Source organism: Vigna unguiculata, chromosome 3 (assembly GCF_037176805.1).
Source record: "Vigna unguiculata cultivar grain cowpea cultivar isolate G323 ecotype 2 chromosome 3, ASM3717680v1, whole genome shotgun sequence".
Taxonomy (NCBI): domain Eukaryota; kingdom Viridiplantae; phylum Streptophyta; class Magnoliopsida; order Fabales; family Fabaceae; genus Vigna; species Vigna unguiculata.
Genome location: NC_140794.1, coordinates 40,851,262 through 40,874,026, shown reverse-complemented (window position 1 = coordinate 40,874,026; position 22,765 = coordinate 40,851,262). Strand labels below are relative to the sequence as shown.

General features: G+C 33.8%; 1 protein-coding gene across 6 annotated transcripts; it reads left to right on the top strand.

The window, feature by feature from the left end:
• The first annotated feature begins 9,450 nt into the window (after positions 1–9,450).
• On the top strand, positions 9,451–22,549 carry LOC114174951 (uncharacterized). Of its 6 annotated transcripts, XR_014993921.1 has the most exons (7): positions 9,451–9,881; positions 9,984–10,064; positions 13,378–13,501; positions 19,128–19,442; positions 19,712–19,803; positions 20,010–20,048; positions 20,167–20,386. XR_014993921.1 is itself a non-coding variant. In XM_028059686.2 (4 exons), exons 1-4 carry the CDS (start codon positions 9,583–9,585, stop codon positions 19,176–19,178), a joined length of 555 nt encoding a protein of 184 aa, XP_027915487.1. In that variant the 5' UTR covers positions 9,451–9,582; the 3' UTR covers positions 19,179–19,565. The 6 variants fall into 6 exon arrangements, 1 of the variants encoding a protein (XP_027915487.1); XR_014993920.1 differs by lacking the exon at positions 19,712–19,803; XR_014993919.1 differs by having other exon boundaries at positions 20,010–20,386.
• Positions 22,550–22,765: the final 216 nt, after the last annotated feature.

Genomic DNA, 22,765 nt, shown 5'->3' with positions numbered 1-22,765 from the left:
AATTGGAGTCCTACTTTGAGAAGCATTGACTCCATCATTTTAAAATATTCATTCACACACATAGACCCTTGTTGAAGCCTTTGGAGCTTCAAAAGAGTCTCCCTCCTATAGTAGGAAGGAACAAATCTAGCGCGCATCAAAGTTTTAATGTCCATCCAAGAGGCCGCGGGTGGCTCTTGGTTAATATTGTCCATACACAATTGATGCCACCATGTCATGGCATAATCTTCAAATTCTAAAACTACTAAATCTACTTGTTCTTGATTACTAACTAAATGAATATTGAAGATTTGGTCCACTTTTTGCTCCCACTCTATGTAGAGGTTTGGATCATTCTCCCCCTTGAACTTTGGAATCTTGATTGGTGGAGGTTGTCTTTGTGGGAGTTGATTGCGCCTTCCACCACCATCATAGCCGTGTCTTCTTCTTCTTCCACCATGGCTAGAGTCCTCGGAAGAGGACCTCCTCCTTCTCCTCTCATCTTCCCTAAGCTCAAGTCTTTGGATGTGCTCTTGTAGGAAGATCTCACTTTGCCTCCTATCCGCCCTCAATTGGTCAAAAGTTTCTCTCCTACTCACTTCCATCTCACGTAAGATGTTGGCAAGGGTTATTTGTCCACTTTCTTGGGCCATAGGAGTCACCATGGGAGGGGAATAAGGTGAGGCCGACTCCTCCTCTTCTTCTACCTCCAAGATTGGATCCATATTCATGTTCCTACACCAAAAACTCACCAAAAACCGAGACAAGGAAGAGGTTAGCTAACAAATAATTCCAAACCCGAGACCAAGTGTGGTCTTCTCAAGCACCCAAGTGTTTTTGATCACACTCCCAAAGCACACAAGCAAGGCTAGCACTCAAAAACCTTCCAAACAAGTGAAAACACCTTTAAAGAGATGAAAACCTTTTCAAAGCTCAAACAAGTGGCTCGGCCACAACACTCTAGGAAGACAAGGAAAAGAAAACTACTAAGACAAAACAAAGATTACCTAAAGACAAGCAAGCAAAGCTAAAAAAAACAAGAAAGTTTAACTTCTAAGGAAACTTGTTTTTAAAGACAAAACTTGAACAAGACTAAAACAATGAAAAGCACTTTTAAGGACTCTATGGAAAGCATTTGAACAAGCCAAGATTATACCTCAAATTATGCATACACCATGAAAGATCATAACCAAGTCAAAGCATGGAACTAATTTGCCAATATCACCCAAAATCCAAGTATAAATTTTGGTAGCATAACACCTAGTAAAAATGGCCAAATGGATTCACCAAGCATTGTAAAAGCTCTCGGCCAAACTGTTTTTGGTCTTGAAAACACTTTTTCTTTTCAAAACTAGGTACTTCAAATGATGAGAAGGATGTTTTAGGGTGTCTTGAACACTTAGTTCCTTAAAATTAGGTCAAAATCAATTTCAAGGAGCATACAACAACACAAGGCATAGATCTCATGCAATAGTTCAAAAACTTAGAAACAAGAACAAGAAAACTCAAAGAAGCATATGACAAGAGACTCAAGCAAAAGTTAGACACATTTAGAGACTCAACATGACATACACAAAGACACAAACATGTAGCTATCATGCATTTAAACTCATGGATTTGAGGCTCAAAGAGTAAGTATCAAAAGACATGTTATCCAACCACATTTAGGAGCAAAAGAGTCACAAAACCGAAGCCAAAATTGCCACAACATAACCTGAAAACGTTGTTTTTCGTATTCTCGGCAGCTCTGACCTTTGCTCACTCATTTGATCATAACTCTCTCCACAGAACTCCAAATGCGTTAATTCTTTTTTTGTTGGAAACTAGACTCACAGAGCTTTCTTTTGATATAAAGAACGTTACTTTTGGACCACTGAGCTAGCTGCAATATTTTTTTCAAAAACGCACACGTTGCTGCCAGTACTGTTTTTTATGTGGACCACTCAAGATAGCTACACAAGACAAGGTTAGAACATGAAAACACCATATTCAAGGACAACCAAAGCTCTAGATACCAAATGATGAAGGATTATCTTGTTTCCTTTTAGAGTTATGAATATGGTGAAGTTATTTAAGAAAGCTTTTTGAAAATTCCCACTGGACATTAAGATAGCAAGCTATCTAGATGTGAAGGTTCATTTCTCAAGCTCATGAAAGGAGGAAGAGAGTTGGATTCAAGCTTAAACTCACACAAAATTAACAACACTTAAAGAACCAAAATGAAAGAAGAAACATTAAAAATGGAAAGCATAGAAGATGAAGCATGGAAGAAGCACGCCACTCATAGGGGGGGATCTAAGCCAACCAAGCCCTAGAGATGAGTGATGGTGCCGCCACTTGCAAGCAAGATAAGGCAAAGGTGAGTTCACTTCTAGGAAGGAGAGCTCACGAAAATTTAAAGGTTGAAACACAATAGTTTAGAAACAAAATGATCAACCCTTTTACAAGACAAGGAGCACCCTTTAAATAGGAGTTCATAGGGGTCCTTTAGCAAATACAAAAACATGAAAAAGGATTAACTAGCAAACCCTAAACCTAATGTGAGAGTGAGTCTTGGCCAAGTGAAGGAAGATGATTGGTGGAGGCATTCCCATGAGGATTCTAGGCCAAAAGAGGAAGGAGACCAAATGACCTTCTAAGGCATAAACCACAAAGGTAAAAGGAGACAAGGTACATGTCTACTTTTGCTTTTGCTTTATGCTTTTTGCTTTCCTCTCTCTTCCACTTCATCCAAGTGCTCCAATCACCAAGTGCCACCTAGCCATGCTCTACTTTCTCTTAATTACCTACAAAACAAGACAAACAAGGATTAGCATGTTGGTTTAAGTTAATCTAATCTTGGTCAAAGGTCAACTTTGGATCAAAGTCAACAAGTCAACCAAAATAAATCAACTAGAAACCAACTTAGGGAATTCAAACTAAAGTAATGCAAAACAAAGATAAAGGTGATGGAATAGAAGACTCCCCTTTAGACATGCTTCTAGTGATCCTTCTTGATGGAGCTTCTAAGGAGGTGGTCATGCCTTCATCACGATGCTATGCACCAAAGCAGATAATTTGTTTCCTTTTTTTTCTTTAATATTATATAAATGACTATATGATGAATATCGTAAAATATCCTCCTAAAATATTATAACATACCATCATACCATAACACCACATTTATCTACTTTTTCATATAAAAAAAAATGAAAGCTTTAGAGTGCAACCCCAAGTCACGCCATTGTAAAAGGAAAACATAAACCCTAACTTTTCCTTTGCATCATTCATCCACAAATCAAGAAAAACTCAATGCATTTATGCTATATTAGATTTCGTATCACTAAAATTCATCAATCACATACTTAACATTCAAACGAAAATTTGATGACACTATATCACCATTACAATCAAAATTTATAAAATATAAAACAAATGCATCACATATTTTTTTATTGTAAACAATAATTCAATCAAACAAAACTTAAAAAACTTCTTTCAAAGGAAGAGATTAAACTAGTCAGCTCCCCTTACCTGGAATTCCCGCTCCAATTGCGCTCCTAACGTTCCTTTTTGCCCAAAATTGATCTACCTTTAGCTTCTCCCACTTGACACTCTTTATAACCTTTTCACTCTGTCCTTGGCTCCATTTTCAGTGCTCTCACATTCTCCATTAGCAGTTGTACCAAAACCCCTCCAATTCCCACTAACTCTCCTTTTAAATTTCATTTTTCAGCCCTTAAAATAATTTATTAAGATTAAAATACGAAAATTTAAAACAAAAGGTTAATGGCCATCAAATGCCATTAACATGGTGGTTTCTCAGCCCTTCTAGCTTCTCTCTATGACGGCTAGGGTCTCTATGGTAGTTAGGGTTTTCAGATCATTCTCCCTCATGCCAAAAAAAAAAGATTTGGCAAAAAAAACCTATCTCACATCCCCCGAGACTCAAACCCACAACCATATAATTTCAAAGCTACAACCAATTCAACCAACTCACATTTCATGATAATTCTTATACATCTAGAATTATATTATCATTCATCACAGTCCAATATTTTATTAAAAATAATAAATAATTAAATTAACACATAATTGGCATACACATGACTCAAACCCAAGTCGTCTTAACACAACTAAATACTCTTTACCACTTGAGCTAGTAATATTTCCTATCTTTTTTCTCCACATTAATTAACTTAAGGATTCCTGCCATCGATAAACATGTATTTATTTTTTCCGGGTCTTACAAATACAATTTTCCGTAATATTTTTTTGGTGTGTTTTCTTCTTGCAATGAATTGGCATTGAAAGCTTGCTATAGTTAAGGAAAAGGAGTGAAATTATGAATGTGGAGACCATGTTCTCTATTCTTGCAACCATGGTTGCCAATGCAGAATTTCTTGGAAATATGCCTACTTTTGAGGGCAATAATTGAGAAAGATGGAATGTACAAATGAAGTTCTCTTTCGTTCTCAAGATGTACCTGAAAATGTTCAATTTACAAATCGATAATTTTGTAAAAGTCTTAATAATGTCCAAAGATATTCCTAGGAAGGTGGAATGAGGAAAGATTGTAAAACATGGTTCCTCGTATAACAAAATTGCTTTATTAGTAGAGAAAACACTAATGGTACATTTGTAATGTTTGAGAAGATAGGACGCAAAAAAAGTGGTTTACTTATAGGGTCTTTTGTCTCATTCTTGAAAGGAGATAATAAGTGTTGGAAGTTCTACACCAAATAGATATAAGACCAATTTAGAGTATATATGTTGATGCAAACTTCACCTTACAAGTTTATTTTGTGGGATTGAATTAGATTTAAAATCTATTTCTTAATATGATAAGTCAGTTTTGTAGAATTGAATTAGGCTTAAAGTTCACTTCTTAACAATTAATATTTTAAAAAAATTCAAAGATGTGGGATAATATGAAAGTTGAAATGCTCAAATGGTTCTTAGAAGTATAAGAATTGAAATTGATTCACAGAAATATAGCAAAGTGTTAACAAATATAATCACATCCTCCTATTTTTAGTGGCAATAAAATAATTGTTCACATTATAATAGCTTGATCATTGGAATAAAATCTTTAGTTTAGTAGAGCATAATCGTTGAATGTGGGCACCACTTTTAGGAGAAAATCATACATAGATAGGTATATATGCAAAAGAAAAAAAAAAGTATTGTTCCAATTCTAACCCAAGTTCGTCCAACAGCCACCGTTAAGAACAACCACCGTCACGATTTTGTCCTTAAAAGACGCTTTAGAGGGTGAAGGGGATAAGAGTATTTAAATTTCACTTGACCTCGACTCCTAAGCGATGTGAAACTTATTAAGTACCGGAACAAGTATATTCAATAATTATTCTTCTTATTTCAAATCAGGCTCTTTATGAGGATACGAAGGAAAAAAAATCCTCTAATATTGTAATTAAAGCTAGAGAACTTTTCGTTATAAAATACATACATAGTAGTTAAGAAGATAATTATTTAGATTGTGTACAGAAAAGAATATGTCACTTAATATAATTATAAATAATTTTAATATAATTTAAGTGATTTTTAAACTAAATTCAAATAAAAAATTTAAATTTATATATAGTACATAAAACATTAAATTACTTAATAAAATATAAAATAGTTTTAAAGTAATATATAACAACATCACACTGAGACTAAAAGGACTGAAAGTTAATAATGTATAAAAGAATAAAGAAGAAATAGGAGACTTGATCAATTGTGCATGATTTTTAGATTTCATGCAAGTATTTAAGTTTTTGGTGTCAAAAAATTGAGAATATTTATTTAATATATTTTATTTAAATTAGTTTTTAAGAAAACAAATAGTTTTATAAATATTTTTATATAAAAAGAAAATTTATTTATTATTTAAATTTAATAAATTAAGATTGAGATATTGTTAATATTTGATATTTTATTATATTTTGTTTTCTCTTTATATATAGAATACATGAATAAAATAAAAGAATAAGTTTTTTCCACATAACATATATTTTATATCTCTTATATTTTCAAAAATCTTAAAATTTTAAGAGTGGTATCAAGAGTTATTGTTTATACTGGACCTATAAAATGGAAATAAATTTCTCGCGTTATTCCACTATGATCTATGAGGGAGTGAGAATGCAAACTTAACATGGATTAGATTGATGGGAAGTGATCCTCACTAGGATGGTGATCCTAAAATCACCTCAAGAAATTTTGGATTATTTGAAAGGAGGATACGAAGGAAACGAGAAGATTCAAGACATGAAAGTGTTAAATTTGATAAGGGAGTTTAAGATGTAAAGGATGAAAGATTTTGATAAGATTAAGGAAGACTCAAACAAATTGTTGGGTATTGCTAACAAGATAAAATTATTAGGTAAAAAACTTTTAGATTTCATACTCATTGAGAAAATTTTGGTAACAATATCAAAGAGATACAAAACATTTATTACTTCATTGGAAAAAGAGAAGATTTATCTACATTTACTTTGACAAAAGTGATACATGTCTTGCAAGCAAAAAAACAACACAAATTAATGAGAAAAGATCATGTATTTGAAGGTACTTTACTTCATAAAGAATGAAGTTCTTTCAAAGTCAAGAACTATAAAAGGAGCAAATACAACCAAACCCAACAACACATGTGTTTTCCATCTTGTCCCTATTGGAAGAAAAATAATGACCAGCCCAACAATTGTTATTGAAGGCCATATGCAAAATGCCAAAAATGTGGTCAATTAGGACATGTTGAAAAGATATGCAAATCAACATCTCCAATAAGATGTCAAGATTGTAGAGGATGGATCAAAAGTGAGACTACTTCTTGCAATGTCAAGTATTACAACCAACAAATCTACAAAAACTTGGATTATAGATAGTAGTTGTACAAACCATGAGACTCATCAACGAGATCTTTCCAAAAAGCTCAACAAATAAGATATTTCTAATGTAATAGTTGGGAATGGAGAACGACTTGTTGTGAAAGGTACAAGAATAAGTGCAATTAAAATTCATTTAGGTGTCAAATTAATTTTTTATGTCTTATATGTTTATAAGATTACTCAAAATTTGTTAAGTGTTGCTTAAATGTTAGAGAAGTTATAAGCAAACAACCAAGATGTATTCAAAATTCATATGAAATACAAAAAATTTGTTTTAGATTTGATGAAAGATGAGTTGGTTACAAATGATGAAAGTATAAAAGAATGTTGAGACATATAAGAAGGATCAAGAAAGTAGAAAAGACTGATCAAGATCAAAAGAAGATAAATATCTCTTGAAGAACTTTGATGTCCAAGAGGAAAAAATAGATAAAGAACTGCATTCTAACATTCATCGAAGGTCCAATGTCACTACCATAGAATCCACAATAAACAAAGAAAATTATGATGTTGGTAAAAGAATAAACATAATGAAGAATATCAAATTGAATGGAGATGTGACCCCATGGAAGAAAGAGAAAAATAAGAATTACAAGTAAAGAAGGGTAAGAAAATTAAACGTCAAAAGAAGAACTAAATTTGAGATTTGAAATTTAAATAAACAGATACTAAGAAATGAAAAATATTAAAAATATTTACTTAATATTTTTTATTTAAATTATTTTTTAGGAATTTTTTCAGCTTTAAAATATCTTTCATATAAAAATAAAATATACTTATTTATTATTTAGATTTAGCAAATCAATATTGAGACATTATTAATATTTCTTATTTTGTTCTATACAGAGAGTACAATAATAAAATAAAATAAAATAAAATAAAAACTTCTTAATATAGTATATCTCGTATATCTTTCATATTTTCAAAAATCCTAAAATCTCAACAAAGTCGCATAACATGTCATCGAGAATGTGCTAGATCTTTAAATTGTAAGCGAAGTTAAAATATCTTATTTAAAATGTAGAGGTTAACATCCTTTTCTAATTATGATTTAAGAAATAATTATTTTGTACTAAATCTTAACAAAAGTAAAACATTATATATATATATATATATATATATATATATATATATATATATATATATATATATATATATATATATATATATATATACCCAATTGGAGCTTTAATGCATTTAAAGCTCGTCAATTTTACTCATAAATAAACATTATGTCACATAACCATTGTGACCTCTCTTTATGAGTTGTTTAATTGTCAGTATAAATATTAATTAGCAACATATAAACATTATATATATATATATATATATATATATATATATATATATAGTTGGAGCTTTAATGCACTTTAAAGCTCGTCAATTTTTTTCATAAATAAATATTATGTCACATAACCGTTGTGGCCTCCCTTTATAAGTTGTTTAATTGTCTGTATAAATATTAATTAGAAACATATAGACGAACTTCAACTAGGGGTGGCAATACGATCTGGCTCGGCCCTTTGAGGCCCTACCCGTGTTAAAAATCATGCTGAAAAGTCTGGTTTGCCTTGCATAAGTTCTTCCACGGGCCGACTCGTTTAATTATTTTTTTAAACTAAAATTTTTATGAGAAAGTTTTCAATGTTTAACAAATTGGAAAACTTTAAGCAGTTCACAACATGAAGCAAATACTTTGGGTAGTTGAATGATAATGATAACATTTTGATTATATTCATATTCGTATCTTGACATACACGATGCATCATTCAACTCTTAACACATTTAAAAATACATAACATCTTTTTTTTTTCACTCATACAAGAACTTGGAATGTCCATGTAGAAGTCAATAAAGAAAGTAATTAATATACACAAGTGTAGGTTTTTTTTTATGCGGGTCGCGGGTCAACCCATGCGGACTGTGGCTTATGCGGGCCAACAAACTCAATATTTCAGTCCACCCAGTATTTTCTTGATGGGCTTGCGAACCGGCCAACCGGACCCAACCATACATTACCACCATTAACTTTGATCAAGAAGTAACAATTATTTAATATTTAATATTTTCTCTATATTTGATAGTAATTAAAATACTTAAAAATAAATTGATTAAATTTGAATTATCTTCTCTCACGAATTTTGGAAGATTATGTTATATGATTCAACGATTCAACGTTAAAACTTACTAAACGAAAGTTTTTATTGTAAAAATTTGATATATAAGTAAAAGATAAGAAAGGAGAAATACAAATATAAGATATCTCATGACACATCATATAAAAGTAAGTGAAAATATATAAATATATATATAACTAGTATGGAAATGAATACAACCAGTTTAAAAAAACTTTAAGAAAAATGGAAATTTTCTGTTTTCAAAACAATAATCCCCATTTAAACAAAAATCATAAAAGAATTAAAACGAGGAAAATGTTTATTTTATCTACAATCAAATAGAAAAAATTATGTAAATATAGAACAATGTAAGTAAAAAAAAAAACTACTTTGTAAAAAAAAGAAATTAAAATCAGACATACATAAGTAAAAGTTGGTAAGCCCAATGAGGACACCGAATTCAAGTTGTTATGAAAAGTAGCCCAAATCAGAGACTTGAAGCATAAACAAGGTGGGAATCCCAAGCCCTAAATAAGGTTCCCTGTTGAATACTGTGTGCAAGAAAGAGTCTTGTTTGGTCGAAGGAAGGGTAGGAAGGAACAGAGAGCACAGCAATGGAGGGTGGCAACAGCAACAACAACAACCCTGAGGACCTGGCGGTGGGGTGTTTGCTGTCGATCAGGACAACGTTGGGCGACGAATTCGAAGGCCAGGTTGTCACCTACGATCGACCCTCCAACATCCTTGTACTCCAGGAACCTTCCAAACATGGCCCTCGTCGGAACATTAGGTTGCTCAAGGCTAATTACATCAAAGAATTCACCTTTCTCGGCCAGGCCGAAGACCCACTTGATCCTACCAACTGCTTCCTTGACCTCGCCGCTCTCCAAGCTAGGGAAGAAGTTGCTATCAGGTATTTTCTTGCAATTCCCCGGCTTTTTTTCTTTTTTCTAGTTTTCTTTAAATGTGTTCTTTTATGAAATTCATGTGTGGTTTCAAATGATTTTGGGTGTAGACAAGCAGAGGCTGATGCTGAGAGGATTGGGGTTGGGGTTACCAGCGAGGCGCAGAGCATCTTCGATGCTTTGTCCAAAACGTAAGTGCTGTGTGAGTGAAATGTAGTGTTGAACTAACCACTGTGGTGTGGATCGGGATTTTAGTTATTGCCTGGTTTGTTTCCTGGCGTGTATATTTTTTCTTTGACTATGTTTTGAAGCCAATAGAGTTTAGAGCATGACGCTCATAGAATACAACATTTGTAGATTGTTGTGGAAATGTGTATGATAAAAGAAATTAATAAAGCTCGCATCTTGCCCCTGTCAAATAAGGATAAATAAATTTAATTGAGTAGAGAAACAAAAATAGGCAAACTGACACAAACATACCCATGCTTGAAGTCGCACACAGTTGTTGATAGCATGTTATATGTGTTCAGTGTCGTGGAATGACCCTGGGGTTCTACAAATTTAGCATATCCATGTGTGTATTTGAGTAGTTGTCCTTTGCAGTGTTATAGTGGTGCTATAGAGAGATATTGGACTTCAATATTATGTTACAGTGGCGTAAGGAGTAGAGCAGGCTTGTTGCTATGGGATTGAAAATAGCAGAGTGGTTTTTAACAGTGACTTTTTCCCTGCTATAGGGGCACTACCATGGTATAGGATTCAATAACCCATTCTTACCTCTAAAACAATGTCTTTTAGGGTATTTTAAGTTAAATTATGTTCCCCCCTCATTTCTAATGCATTTTTTGAGTAAAAAATGTAATGTGATTTTAAATCCATTTTGACCATTTTACAAAAAGTTAACGCTCTTTTGACTTTTATTCCTCATACTCTACAGGACTATCTTTTCCCTCCGTTTGTCCTTTTCTTTCTTCTTCTCAGTTCACATCTAACTAAGATTTGTCATGCTTTTTTCCTTATACTAATTCCACCATCGTCTTTCATATTTTGACTTCATTGCGATGCTCTTGTTGCCTCTAGATTAGATTGATGGTGATTTGTGCATAAACTAACCTTATCATTTATCATTATTTTCTTTAGTCTGGGTTTCTTTTTTGTTTTTGACTATCTATATGTGTAGTATATACATTATTTATTTTGCAATTGCAAGTAAAAAATGGAAGGTGTCATACTGCATGTTTCTAAACTTAAATACTTTAGACCAGCATTACAAAATGATGTAAAAATTAATGAAGACATTACATATGGATATAATTAGGATGGTTAAAATGGAGAAAGGCTTTCGAGGTTATTTGAGATTGCCATTTACATACCAAGCTCACAGGGAAGTTCTATTATACTGCTATACATATGTGTTTATTATATGGTATTAAATGCTAGGTTTTAAAGGGACAACAAGCAGTGTTGTTAAATAGCCACTCTAGTGGCACTATTGCATTGTGTGTAATTTCTCACATTAGGATTGCAAATGTGTCTGATATTGCAGTTCCTATCATTTTTGTGGTTCCTATCATTGTTGTGGTTGCAGCATTTGTCCTGCATGCTCTTGTCATTTTTTTCAAGTCTTCAGTTAATTAAACTTTTGAGTTAATATACTTCTAGTTGATATATATACATATATATTGCCATCACACTCTGAAAGTGGAAAAGGAAGGTGACTAACTTCATTCGGTAAAGCTAGATAGCAACCGAAAGAGGCACATCAAAAGATCTTTTCTTTCGTATAACATTGATCCACATGCTTTTCTCTGGTTAACCAATCAGGAAGAAGCAGCTCCTACCCGCTCAAGTGAGGCGAGAATAGCCTCGTTCCCCTTGGGGTCATTCTTTTTTGTATTCTTTCACTCAACCTGCTATACGGCATAACAGATTATTGGCTATCTGCCATGGAAAACAAGAAAAATAGTGTGTAGCAAATATGAAAATATTAGATGGATGTGTGACCTCACAGTATAGGTCAAATGAAAGATGGTTTTTTGAGACAAGATGACGAATTTTCAAGGTGGTTTGGGGACACAGGTCCGTGGAGGCCGTGATGAGGAGAGTAGATTCTATGGTTTCTGGTCAAATGGAAAGGGAGCGAGAGAGGGATCAGTGAGGTCAATGGTGGAAATTGTTAAGAGATATTTTGATATCTAAGAGTTTTCCCTTTAACTGAGCTCAATTACATTGTGTAATCCATACAGACCTTATCTTGTGGGATACTACTTTTGTTTTTGTTAATATTTAAAATCACTACCATTCCATTTTCTATTATACAAATATAGCAGTTTCAAAGCTAGCTTGTATGCACCACAATCTGTGATTAATTCATATTTTTGTGCTATAGCATTTTTGGGGTCAGTTGTTATGCTTTGCTGTTTGAGATTGATAGCTTATGGTCCAGTAGGATTCATCCAAATTATTTACTTTTCTCTTTAAAAGTTAATTTTCATAAGCACTCAAATGTATGGTAGTTAGTATCATGCAATACAATTCATGAAGCTAGCGATACAAATCATTGAATGAATTGTTTGCGTACCTGTTCATGCAAAGTGAATCTGTCCATGCAAAGTGAATTGAATGATTTGGTCTAGAATCGTAAGAATTGTGATTTCATGTTGAATCACACTGTTCTTGCAATGTGGGTCATGATATCTTGTCGTCCTATGGCCATCATGTCGTACATGACTATTGTCACTGTAGCAGCAATTTTTGAAGCCAAAAATGCAAAAATTGTCTGTCAGAGCCAGCACATTGTACTGCACTCATAGTTGTTAATCACAAAATTAGATCTTGCCTCTCCTCCAAGGGTCATCGAGTTGCACCTGGTTATCACACTCCAATTTTTTGTGTATGCTTATATTATAATATATATGCTATACCTTTGTTTTCTAGAAGATTTCTTTCCTCTCTTGTTCTTAGGATTTTAATTGTGATGTGAAACTGCAGTCATTATCTATATAAGTCGTGGTTATTAATTTAGTACTTGAACTTTTAGTATGATTTCTGACTATGAAGGCTGTTCTCAAATCCAACTATATAATTATCATGTATTGTATAGTCTTGATATGATTTTAGTCCTCCTTCCAGTTTGTATTGATAGTTTAGTTAATTATTTTGTGATGATGCACATTTGATATTGCAGTGTTTATCGATTCTTGGATGACAGCCATTCTTTACAGGAATAGTATTTGTCTAATTTTTATGCATTTTGGAATAAAAGTTTTTAGTTGTTATCAAATTAAAAGAAACGGGGATCACTTTATACCTCAAGTTGAACTCTGTAGTTAGTTATTGTTGTGGATCACTTTTTGGTGCTTGCTGAGAGCATTAAATTAAATGTTCCGTCCTTGCATGCCTTAAGAGTGCCTCTTTTCCTTAGGATTTAAACCTTTCTAGCTTTTGTATATTTTTCTCAGTAGCTTAATTTTCTTTTTAACTGATGAGTTAGTATGTACTCAGGCTTCCAGTCCGCTGGGACAAGACAGTCATAGTTGTGATGAATGATGTGCGTGTCAGCAGTCCTTATCACCCTGAATCTGTTGTTGGAGGTACTCCTGCTGCAAATGAACGAGTGAAGAAAGTGGTAAATATGTTTCTTTTGCTATTTGTTATGGTGTGTCTAAATGCATGTATTAGTAGCATGTCAAATATCATATAATCCTGCTGTCGCAGGGATTTATGATTCATTTTTATGAAAACAACATTGGCAAGTGCAAAACGAAAACTTAATCAAGAGAATTTTGTTTTCCTGTTTTGGTCACTACATTTGGTTTTTCTAAGAGAAGTATTTTTATTAGTATAACAACCATAATTTGAAATGACCCACTGATGAGGGATTTGGGTAGTTGGTAGGTGGTTTGGTAGAAACCGGATCAAATATATAGAGAAAAACTGCAGAACTTTGGAGTGCTGCACCTCTTCAAATCCGAAATGCCTCAATCCTAAAAAATGACGTGATAAAATCCCTCTTCATATTTTTTTTTTTACTAATATAACTAACTAGCTTCTAATGGGGGCTACCTAGCGATAGTCTCCTTAAACATTCACCTTGTCCTCAAAGTGAATAGTTGTTGGTTGATATGGCTCCACCTGGGTCAAACACAAACATGTGAATGTTCCCATGGTCCTCATTACAATGTTTTTGTCAAGTGCACTTACTTTCTTAATTTTTTTCTTTTCTTCTTCTTCACCCCATATTTGAATTTTCTATACATAATGTCATTACTTTTACACAACAATTATATTTCAGATTTTCTTTATAATGTATATATTGTATTTCTTCTAACCTAATGTTTCCGTTATGACCCAATATGATTTCCATTATAATTTTATAAAGGATTTTTGGGTCTTCAATATTTTCTGTTATCTGATATTGATAACACTGATCATCAATCAAGGTAGCAACATTTCTAAAACCAAAAGGTGTAACAATACAAGAATGACCTCACATATAAGAGTGAACTAAAAACGAAAAGGAGACAAAGTTCATTTATTAAGACTATTAGGGAAAGGTTCACAAACATGTTTTCCTAATTAACATGATTCACAATTCAAATTAGACAAATGTTTTAAACTTAACACAATCTTTTGCAATTTTGTTAACCTAAGTTGTCCTAATTGAGTGCAAATCATTTTTGTGGAGATCATCGTTGCACATACTGATGTTGGTGGATACAAATCGTAAAGGCCATGTGGCTTGCATTTGGCACCAATCATCTAACAGTATTTGATACAACAAGGTAACATTATTTTTAGTGAAGGTGAGGATAATATCCTCCTGGGATTGATTTCACAAATGATAGATTAAAAGGGAAATTAGGGATATAAAGAATAAAGTCAAGTAAGGGATGAGAGGGATTGGATGGTATCAATGCTACAAGCTTGTGTTGGTGAACCATTAGCAATAATTGTAAACGACATAATGACAACTGTAGTAAAGGAATAGAAAAGAACAATTACGAGATGTGATTAGTTGCACTAGAGTCGATAACTCTGGGACCAAGAGAATGTGATTGAGAGAGGTTGGTAGATGAATTACTAGTGTGTGACACTGAAGCAATGTTACTAGTGGATTGGCGTATCACACACCTATTGATAAAGTCTTCAAATGTTGCTAGAATCAACTAGTTATGTAGGAGGATTAGGTAACTCTACAATGGAAGTGGAATAGTTAAACTCATTCATCTTTTCAATACCAACAATATGTTTAGAAAAGATGGAAGAATCTATTTTGAAGGTTGGTGTGGTGTTAAAAGATGTTGGAGGTCCCACATTGATCAGAGATAAGGCCAATTTTCAATATATAAGTGGGTGCAAACCTTAACTTACAAGCCGATTTCGTGGGATTGAGTTAGGCTTAAAATGCACTTCTTAACATGATATTAGAGTCATTGATTAGAGCTTATCCTAACGAAATTTCTTATTTGTTGGGTTTGTTGTTTCACTCACTATCAAACCTCTATCAAACCACCCAATAATGTTTAGTCTCATGCTAGAGATATATATGCATTGGCGTGAGGGAGCTATGTTAAAAGTCCCACATTGACTAGAGAGATTAGACTAATTTACAATATATAAGTTGGTGCAATTCTCACCTTACATGCTGGTTTTGTGGGGTTGAGTTAGTTTTAAAGTCCACTTCTTAATTGAAGACATTTCTCTTTTGAAAAGTTGAAGACATTTGTACCAGTTCTTGCCTTTGCCCTTGAACATCACATTTGTTTTCTTGCTCCTCATTTTTTTTAATATTGTAGCCAAATCTAAACTTAGATGAAATTTCTTGAAGATTGCATTCTGAAAGGCCATCGATTGCATTCTGGTTGTTCCCCACCCAACATGAAAGCCCCTTCCCAATGCCTGCCACCCAGATGATCTTTTTTTTAAATATGTATTAAATATAGTTAGTTGTTGAGAGGTGATAAAAGGAGGAGATGGTCAAGGTGAATTAGGCTGATGAGAAGAATTTGAATTATTCAAAGTCGTAGGAACAATGTTAGGAGTAGGATACACAAAAGGAAAAGGCAAGACTTGTTGGCAAAGTTAACATTTTTGTTTGGAGGATGAGAAGAAAGGAGTTTCTTCAAAAAATGTGACACTTGCAAACATGTAATTTCTTTTAGTCTTAGCTGAATAACATTTATACACTTTTTGAAGGCGAAAGTATATCCTAAAAAGACACATTTGATAACTTGGCTGAAAGTTTATCCAAACCTGTACACGTATCGTGTACAAAACACACCACAAAAAATTCGAGGAGAAATATAAACAAAGGTTCATTTCAAAACAATGGAATATGGAACTTTATTGTCCAAAGAAGAAGACATTCTATTAATAAGATAACAGACACTAAGAATGGTATCACCCTAGTGATGGACAAGAACATCGGTGCTAAGCAACAATGTACGAGAAGGTTTAACTTAGAGTCTATCCTTTCTCTCTGCCATACCATTTTTGTGATGTGAATGAATATAGGTGGACTGTTGTAAAATGCCATGTGAGTTTAAAAGAGTGTAAAAAAAAACAAAGCATTCTTTGGCATTATCATTCATTAATGAATGACACGAAATTATTCAAAAGTTTGAATCTATCTTTCATTAAGTAAACCTAAGTCCAATGAGAATTGATACGAATGAAAAGTATGGGGAGAATAAACAAATACATCAAGTCTATGAGAGGAAGAGGTGGAAAGCTATCACTTGGGGGACTCAAGCACACGCCCTTGATTTATTAGTAGTAGAATAGCTGATGTGGAGTTATGAGTGCGTGCGGGTATTTTTTTGTTAGAGGAGAGAAGGAATAAGAGAGGAGTGGGGGGAAAATTTTGGGCCTAGGAACTTTTGGGACATGGAAACATTTTTGCTCTCTAGTTGTTGGTTCTTTCGTTTTTCATAAATATCCTATAAGACAAGAGACATTGTCGTTTCCATTGTTTGCTGTGTTACTATAAGTTTATACTTATCAATTGGTGTCAACCCAGTCGATTTTGACTCGTAGTGCAATGGAGCAACATATGGAAGGATTGGAACAACAAGTCGTTGAGTTAAAGACTTTGATTCTCTCTCGTAGTAGATCTCGTTGGGGGTGACCTCGCTAACGTCGGTCGTCAAGGAAAAGGGAGACATACAATGAGGCGAAAGGTGACCTCGCTAGGGAAGATGACGCCAATCGCACGACTCAAACTAGTAGTCGTAAGTCCTCTCGTGATTTCGGAGGGCATAAACACCAAATTCCTATATTTCGCGGGGACAATGCTTATGGTTGGATTGTGAAGGCCTAGTAATCTGGTTGACGATATGGGAAAAACATAATGCCACCTTGGAAGATAAGGCTCTAAGTTGGTGTCAATGGTGGACAGAACAAAGTCACGACACCAGTTATTTCTTGAACTTCACATTGAGGACAAGATGAATCTCTGAGGGGTAGGTGTCGATGAGAGGAGAATAGGCAAATACATAAAGTCTATGAGAGGAAGAAGTGGAGTGGAGATCCCGCAAGCACACGCCCTTATTTTGAAGTAATAGAATAGCTGACGTGGAGTTATGAGTGCGTGTGAGTATCTTTCTTTTAGAGGAGAGAAGGAATAAGGGGAGAGGGAGGAGAGGAGTGAGGGGAAAATTTTGGGCCTATGAACTTTTGGGGACATGGAAACGTTTTTGCTCTTTGGTTGTTGGTTATTTCGTTATTCAGAAATATTCAATAAGAGAAGAGACATTGTCTTTTCCATTGTTTTCTATGTTACTCTACGTTTATACCTATCAAGAATATTCATCAATAAAAGTTACAAAATAATGAAACCCAAAGCATGAAACATGACTTGGACCCCAAATATCAGAATGAATTATAGAGAAGACAAAGTCATACCTTTATTTAGTTCTTTTTAAAAAATAAGACCAAATGTGTTTTCCTAATTGACATGACTCACATTCTAAGACTTGGAGTTTGCAAAATTTGGAAATTATCTTTTTGTAGTTTTAATAAATGTTGATGACCCAAACGATCATGTAAAAGCTTAGGAGATAAGGATGCTAAACAAGACATTAATGATCTTGTGCTTTGATAGTAGAGTCCCCTAGATTCATGTCCTTTACCAATTTATTGACTTGTACCGTGCTCTTGAATAAAAAAAGAATTTGCATCAAAGGTTACAGAACAATTTAAAGATTTAGTTAATTGACTTAAGGAAATTATGTTAAAAGGACAATAAGGAACAAAAGGAACATGCTTTAGGTTCAAAGATGGAGAAAGAGGTTTTTTTACCATTCTGGTGTACAAAAAAAGAAATTTGACTTTGGGCAAGTGGTGCGAACTTGGCACAACTTCAAAAAGAAAAAGTCGTGCCATGCTGAAGCAACTTCACTGTGGATGAACTAAAGTCATGTCTAGTCATAATGACTTCTATGAAAAAGTTGAAATTGTGTCATGCTCTGACGACTTTAGTTCATTTCATTACAGAACTGAAGTTGTCATAGCATGACATGATTTCAATTCATTTCATTATAGAACTGAAGTCGTGCCATTTGCAGTGAAGTCACTTCAGTAAGGCATGACTTCTTTGTTTTGAAGTTGTGTTAACGTGACACGATTTTCCCAAACTCGAAATTTTTTTAAAACTTGCATCATTCTTGTAATTTCATAATGAAATTACACTAGAATGGTAAAAAAAACTGAGAAACGAAGATATGACCAACCGCTTGAGGAGTGAACTTGGATCCATTGGCTAAAGTAATAACATGAAGAATATTAGGATGAGAAATGGAAAATAATTAAGGAAGGATTACAAGAAATGTGATCGAAAACATATGATGGAAGGGAGATTGCTCTCTAATCAACGTTGAGCAACATTTTGAGGCGAAGCAAGTTCATGAAGATACAAAACTGCTAACCTCCTAAATTAAATACCTATTCTAACAACTTCCTATATTTAATACATATTCTAACAATTTTCATTTGTGCTCGGGGTCACAATGTTGAATCTGTCTTTGTATTCTGTTCAGAAAAATTGCAAGAAATTTAGGACAAAAACAGGCAACAAGGTTTTCAATTGCAGCTGCAGTTTAAATTTCATTGATTCAACTTTCAGTGATTTGTAATTAGTGTTTAAGGAAACTAATGCAGTTTATTTCTTGGTAATAATTTGCCCTTATAGCCTTTTAAAATAAAACATTCTGATGCAAAACTTGTTATTGACTTTTTATTTTCCTCGTTTGTAGCTTGACTTTGAGAGGAAGAGGTTGCAACTTCGCAGTTCTGGTGGTCAGTAAAGCTTCATATTTGCATCCTTTTACAGTCAGGAAAGCGCCACCCAGGAGTAAACATGATGGGTATGTTTCTTTTAACAAACCCTATACAAGAGGGTTTTCCAAGGCATATTCCTGACTTCAGATATCTTTTGATTATCTGCTGTCTTGAGCTCTCAAGTTCTGTCTTGCTTATGGAGTTCATTTGAGGTACTTCCTCCGGATTCTTCTTAGGAGTGAATGCTGAAGCATATGATGTATGGTGTGTTACACTTGGAAACCTAACAGGTGACTGGGTTTATATTATTTGTCAGTTTGGTGTTGGGAAGTTTAACCAATTACAACGGCTAACATGAACTCAAAATGACTTTAATTTATTCCTTGTCTAATAATGCAAATGCTTCGGATAAATCAAGCTGATATTCCTACCTGAAGCTTTCTAGTTTTGTTTATTTCTTGTTTTTAAAAATTTTTGTGGTATTTTTTTATTTAGCAGTTCCTTCTATGATATGCTTTATTGCTGATTGTTTTTTTGGATTTTAATCTTCTGTGGAGAGATCTTTGGCGATATTTGATTGCATTTTGGGGTCAAAGGGGAAAACATAGAGACAAGGCTGTGGAAGTATTTTGTTCTGATTTTTGGGGCAGGGTATGTGTAATATGCTTTCCGATTTCCTTTGAGATGATCCTCAAACAGAAATGAATCAAATAATAAATATTCCATTTCTTCACTTCATGTTTTGCATCATTCTATCTTGTTCTGAATTTGTCCTCTATATCTAGATTTGGAGGTTCCAGTCTTCGTTTTATGAATTGTACTTTATTGTCTTTGAATTGGTGTCACCCTGTGTTTAGGTGTGATTTGGAGCCGAAGTTGTCTTTTGTGGGCTGAAGGTTCTGCTCTGTTCCAGTTGTATCCGGTCTTTGTTCTATCTGATGCCCATTTATGCCTAATTGTATTGTTTTCCTCTCTCTTTTCATTTGGGTTCTATTGTGTCTCCCAACGAATCAGAATGTTGGCATCTACTGGAAGTGAAAATTTCATCATGCTTGAGCTCAGTTTCGTCCTCTCTTTCTCGCTTCACTACAACTGCTCTCCCCTCACCCCTACTCCAATACTCAAGATTCCGATATTGCCATAAAGCTGTCTGCGGTTCTAGCTCAGACTCTTGATGCTTTTCTGATCTGATTTCAGCAATGATTTTCTTTCACTTTTTATTTTCATTGAGATCTAGATATGATGGAGAAAGTAATAACAACAACCAAAAATACCAAAGTATGCAGAGGAAATAATTCCACCCAACTTGTATAAGTCTATAAGGAGCAACAACGAAAAAGTGGCAATAATAATCACAATACCAATATTTCTAACCTGGGGAAATCCTCTTAATGTAAAAAGTAAAAATCCAAGGGTATAAGCCAATAAATTAAATTCTACTGAGATCAAGTATGGATACAAGAAAGTCAAATCAAAAACACAAACAAATGTCTATAACCAATCAATACATCAAATCAATAATACTCTTAAATATGAAGATCAAAGAAAGAGAAACCAAAAAAAAGAGCAACTGGCGGGACTTTATTTTCCAAGGAGATCCCAAGGGTCAGAAGGAAGAATCTTATGTTTCAAATTTGTTGTCAAAATTTCAGTCTGATTTAAAGGTGAATGAAGCGGGATTCTTAGTTTTATTGAGATGGCTCAATGAATATGTAAACAAATTTTCTCTCTCTTTTCTCCCTTTCAAGGGTTGTGAGTCCAACCCAACATGATTTGTGGTTTGTTGGAGCTTAGTGCTTTGTATCTTGAAGATTTTGTTTGAGTTCACTTTGAGCCTTTGAATGTTCCCTTTTTTGTGTTTACAAGTTCAGGTCAGTCATATTTGACCAAATGCAATTTTGGCTGTGATGCACTAGGGTGGTCAAAATTTATTGTCATTCGTCATGTTGTTCTTGTTTTCCTCGTTTTTGGCAAGAACACGTACGTGGTATCTTTGCTTTTTTCAGGTCACAAGCCTACAATTGCTCAGATATGGATATGGATAGCAGTTTTAATCTCATCTACCACATCACCACCTCCATGTTTTACTAAATTCTCAGTCTTGAAATCTGATGCACAAAATCCTCTGCTTAAGATGTCATTTTGCTTTCATCAGTGCTTCAATGAAGCTAGCACTATTTGTGCTCGTGATTTCTTGACTTGGTAGTATTGTTAGGGGTCATGATATCCTGGGATTGCTTGATTGACAAAATAGTTATTTCATGAACTGTTATTATCACTGGTCTAATTTCCTCTTCCATTTTGTTGACTTTATGATGTATATCATTTGAAGAAGGTCTAATTAATATTGTTTTGGTCTCACTTCAAGTTCTTGCTTGATGCATCGTCTTTATAGTTGTGAATGGTATTACAAGCATGCATTTTGCTGTTGTTTTAGTTTGATTAATTCTTATTACTACACTTGGTGCATGCCTCATTAGTGCTACTTCTCTTTCTGTCATCTAAAAAGATCATTGCTAAGGGCCAAGCTATTCCAATTGGTTCTAATGGGGGAACTCGTTGCAAATAGGATTTTTTTAAAGAGTTGTGGCTTAAAAGACTCTTTTGTATTGTATTACCCTCGGTAACATTAAATGATGCACTAAACATGGCATAATAGGAAGGTGAAGTTGAATTTCTTCAGGAAAATGGTGTACCCGTGACTCTCATTTTCAGAATTAGTGAAAGCCTCTTTTTTGGTTATTCGTCATCTTTGTTGAGCATGATCTCTATTATTTGTCAATTGGTGGTTTAAACCTGGTTAAGAGCTTGGTGTTGGAATTTTAGTCCTCAATGAAGACATTTCTTTTGTAAAGGATTGCTTTACAGCCGAAGGTGTCTTTCATGGAAGCTTGTATCCATGGTGGTTAGATGTGGGCTTCTACAATGGACGGTTAAGCATTGATATTTTTTGCTTTGTTTTTGTCTTGAGTGTTATAGTCTCAACTTCCATCTTGGTGAGAAAGAGCTAGCAACATGGTTGAAGAGTTGATAGGTGTTGATTTTCAAAATGGTTCTTTATATGGAAGTGTTTAGATGAAGAGATCATGTGTGGTTTAAGCTCCAATGATACGGAAGTGTTTCTAAGATATTAAATCCAAACGATAGTAGAAGAATATCTGATGGTTTTTCAAGACTATTGGAAAATGTTTTTTTACCTCTTTTTGACTTGAGGCTAGTAGGTTTTCTACAAGTTCACTTTTACAAGATGTTCCTAGATATGTTTCTCCTTCTCTTTTCCCCCAAACAACAATTAGGAGGTTTACCATGCAATTGGAGAATCAAACATCAAATTCCTCCTACTTTCCTCACATTGTAAAATGACAACCACTTCATTAAAAGCTTGAGATTTTCTGTTTTCCGAGGATTTTAGGTTCTGACTTGATCAGACTTAGGATTTAATCCTACAGAAAATGAAATCACATGTAAACTCCAGAATGATGCTTTGGAAATCAAATATCCAATAGTGGACAGTCTAATAGACTGTTTGTTTAAAGACTTTTTTACATATATAAATTTATATATGGGTTAAATATATTTTTAATTTTTAAACTTGATATAAAATTAAAATTTG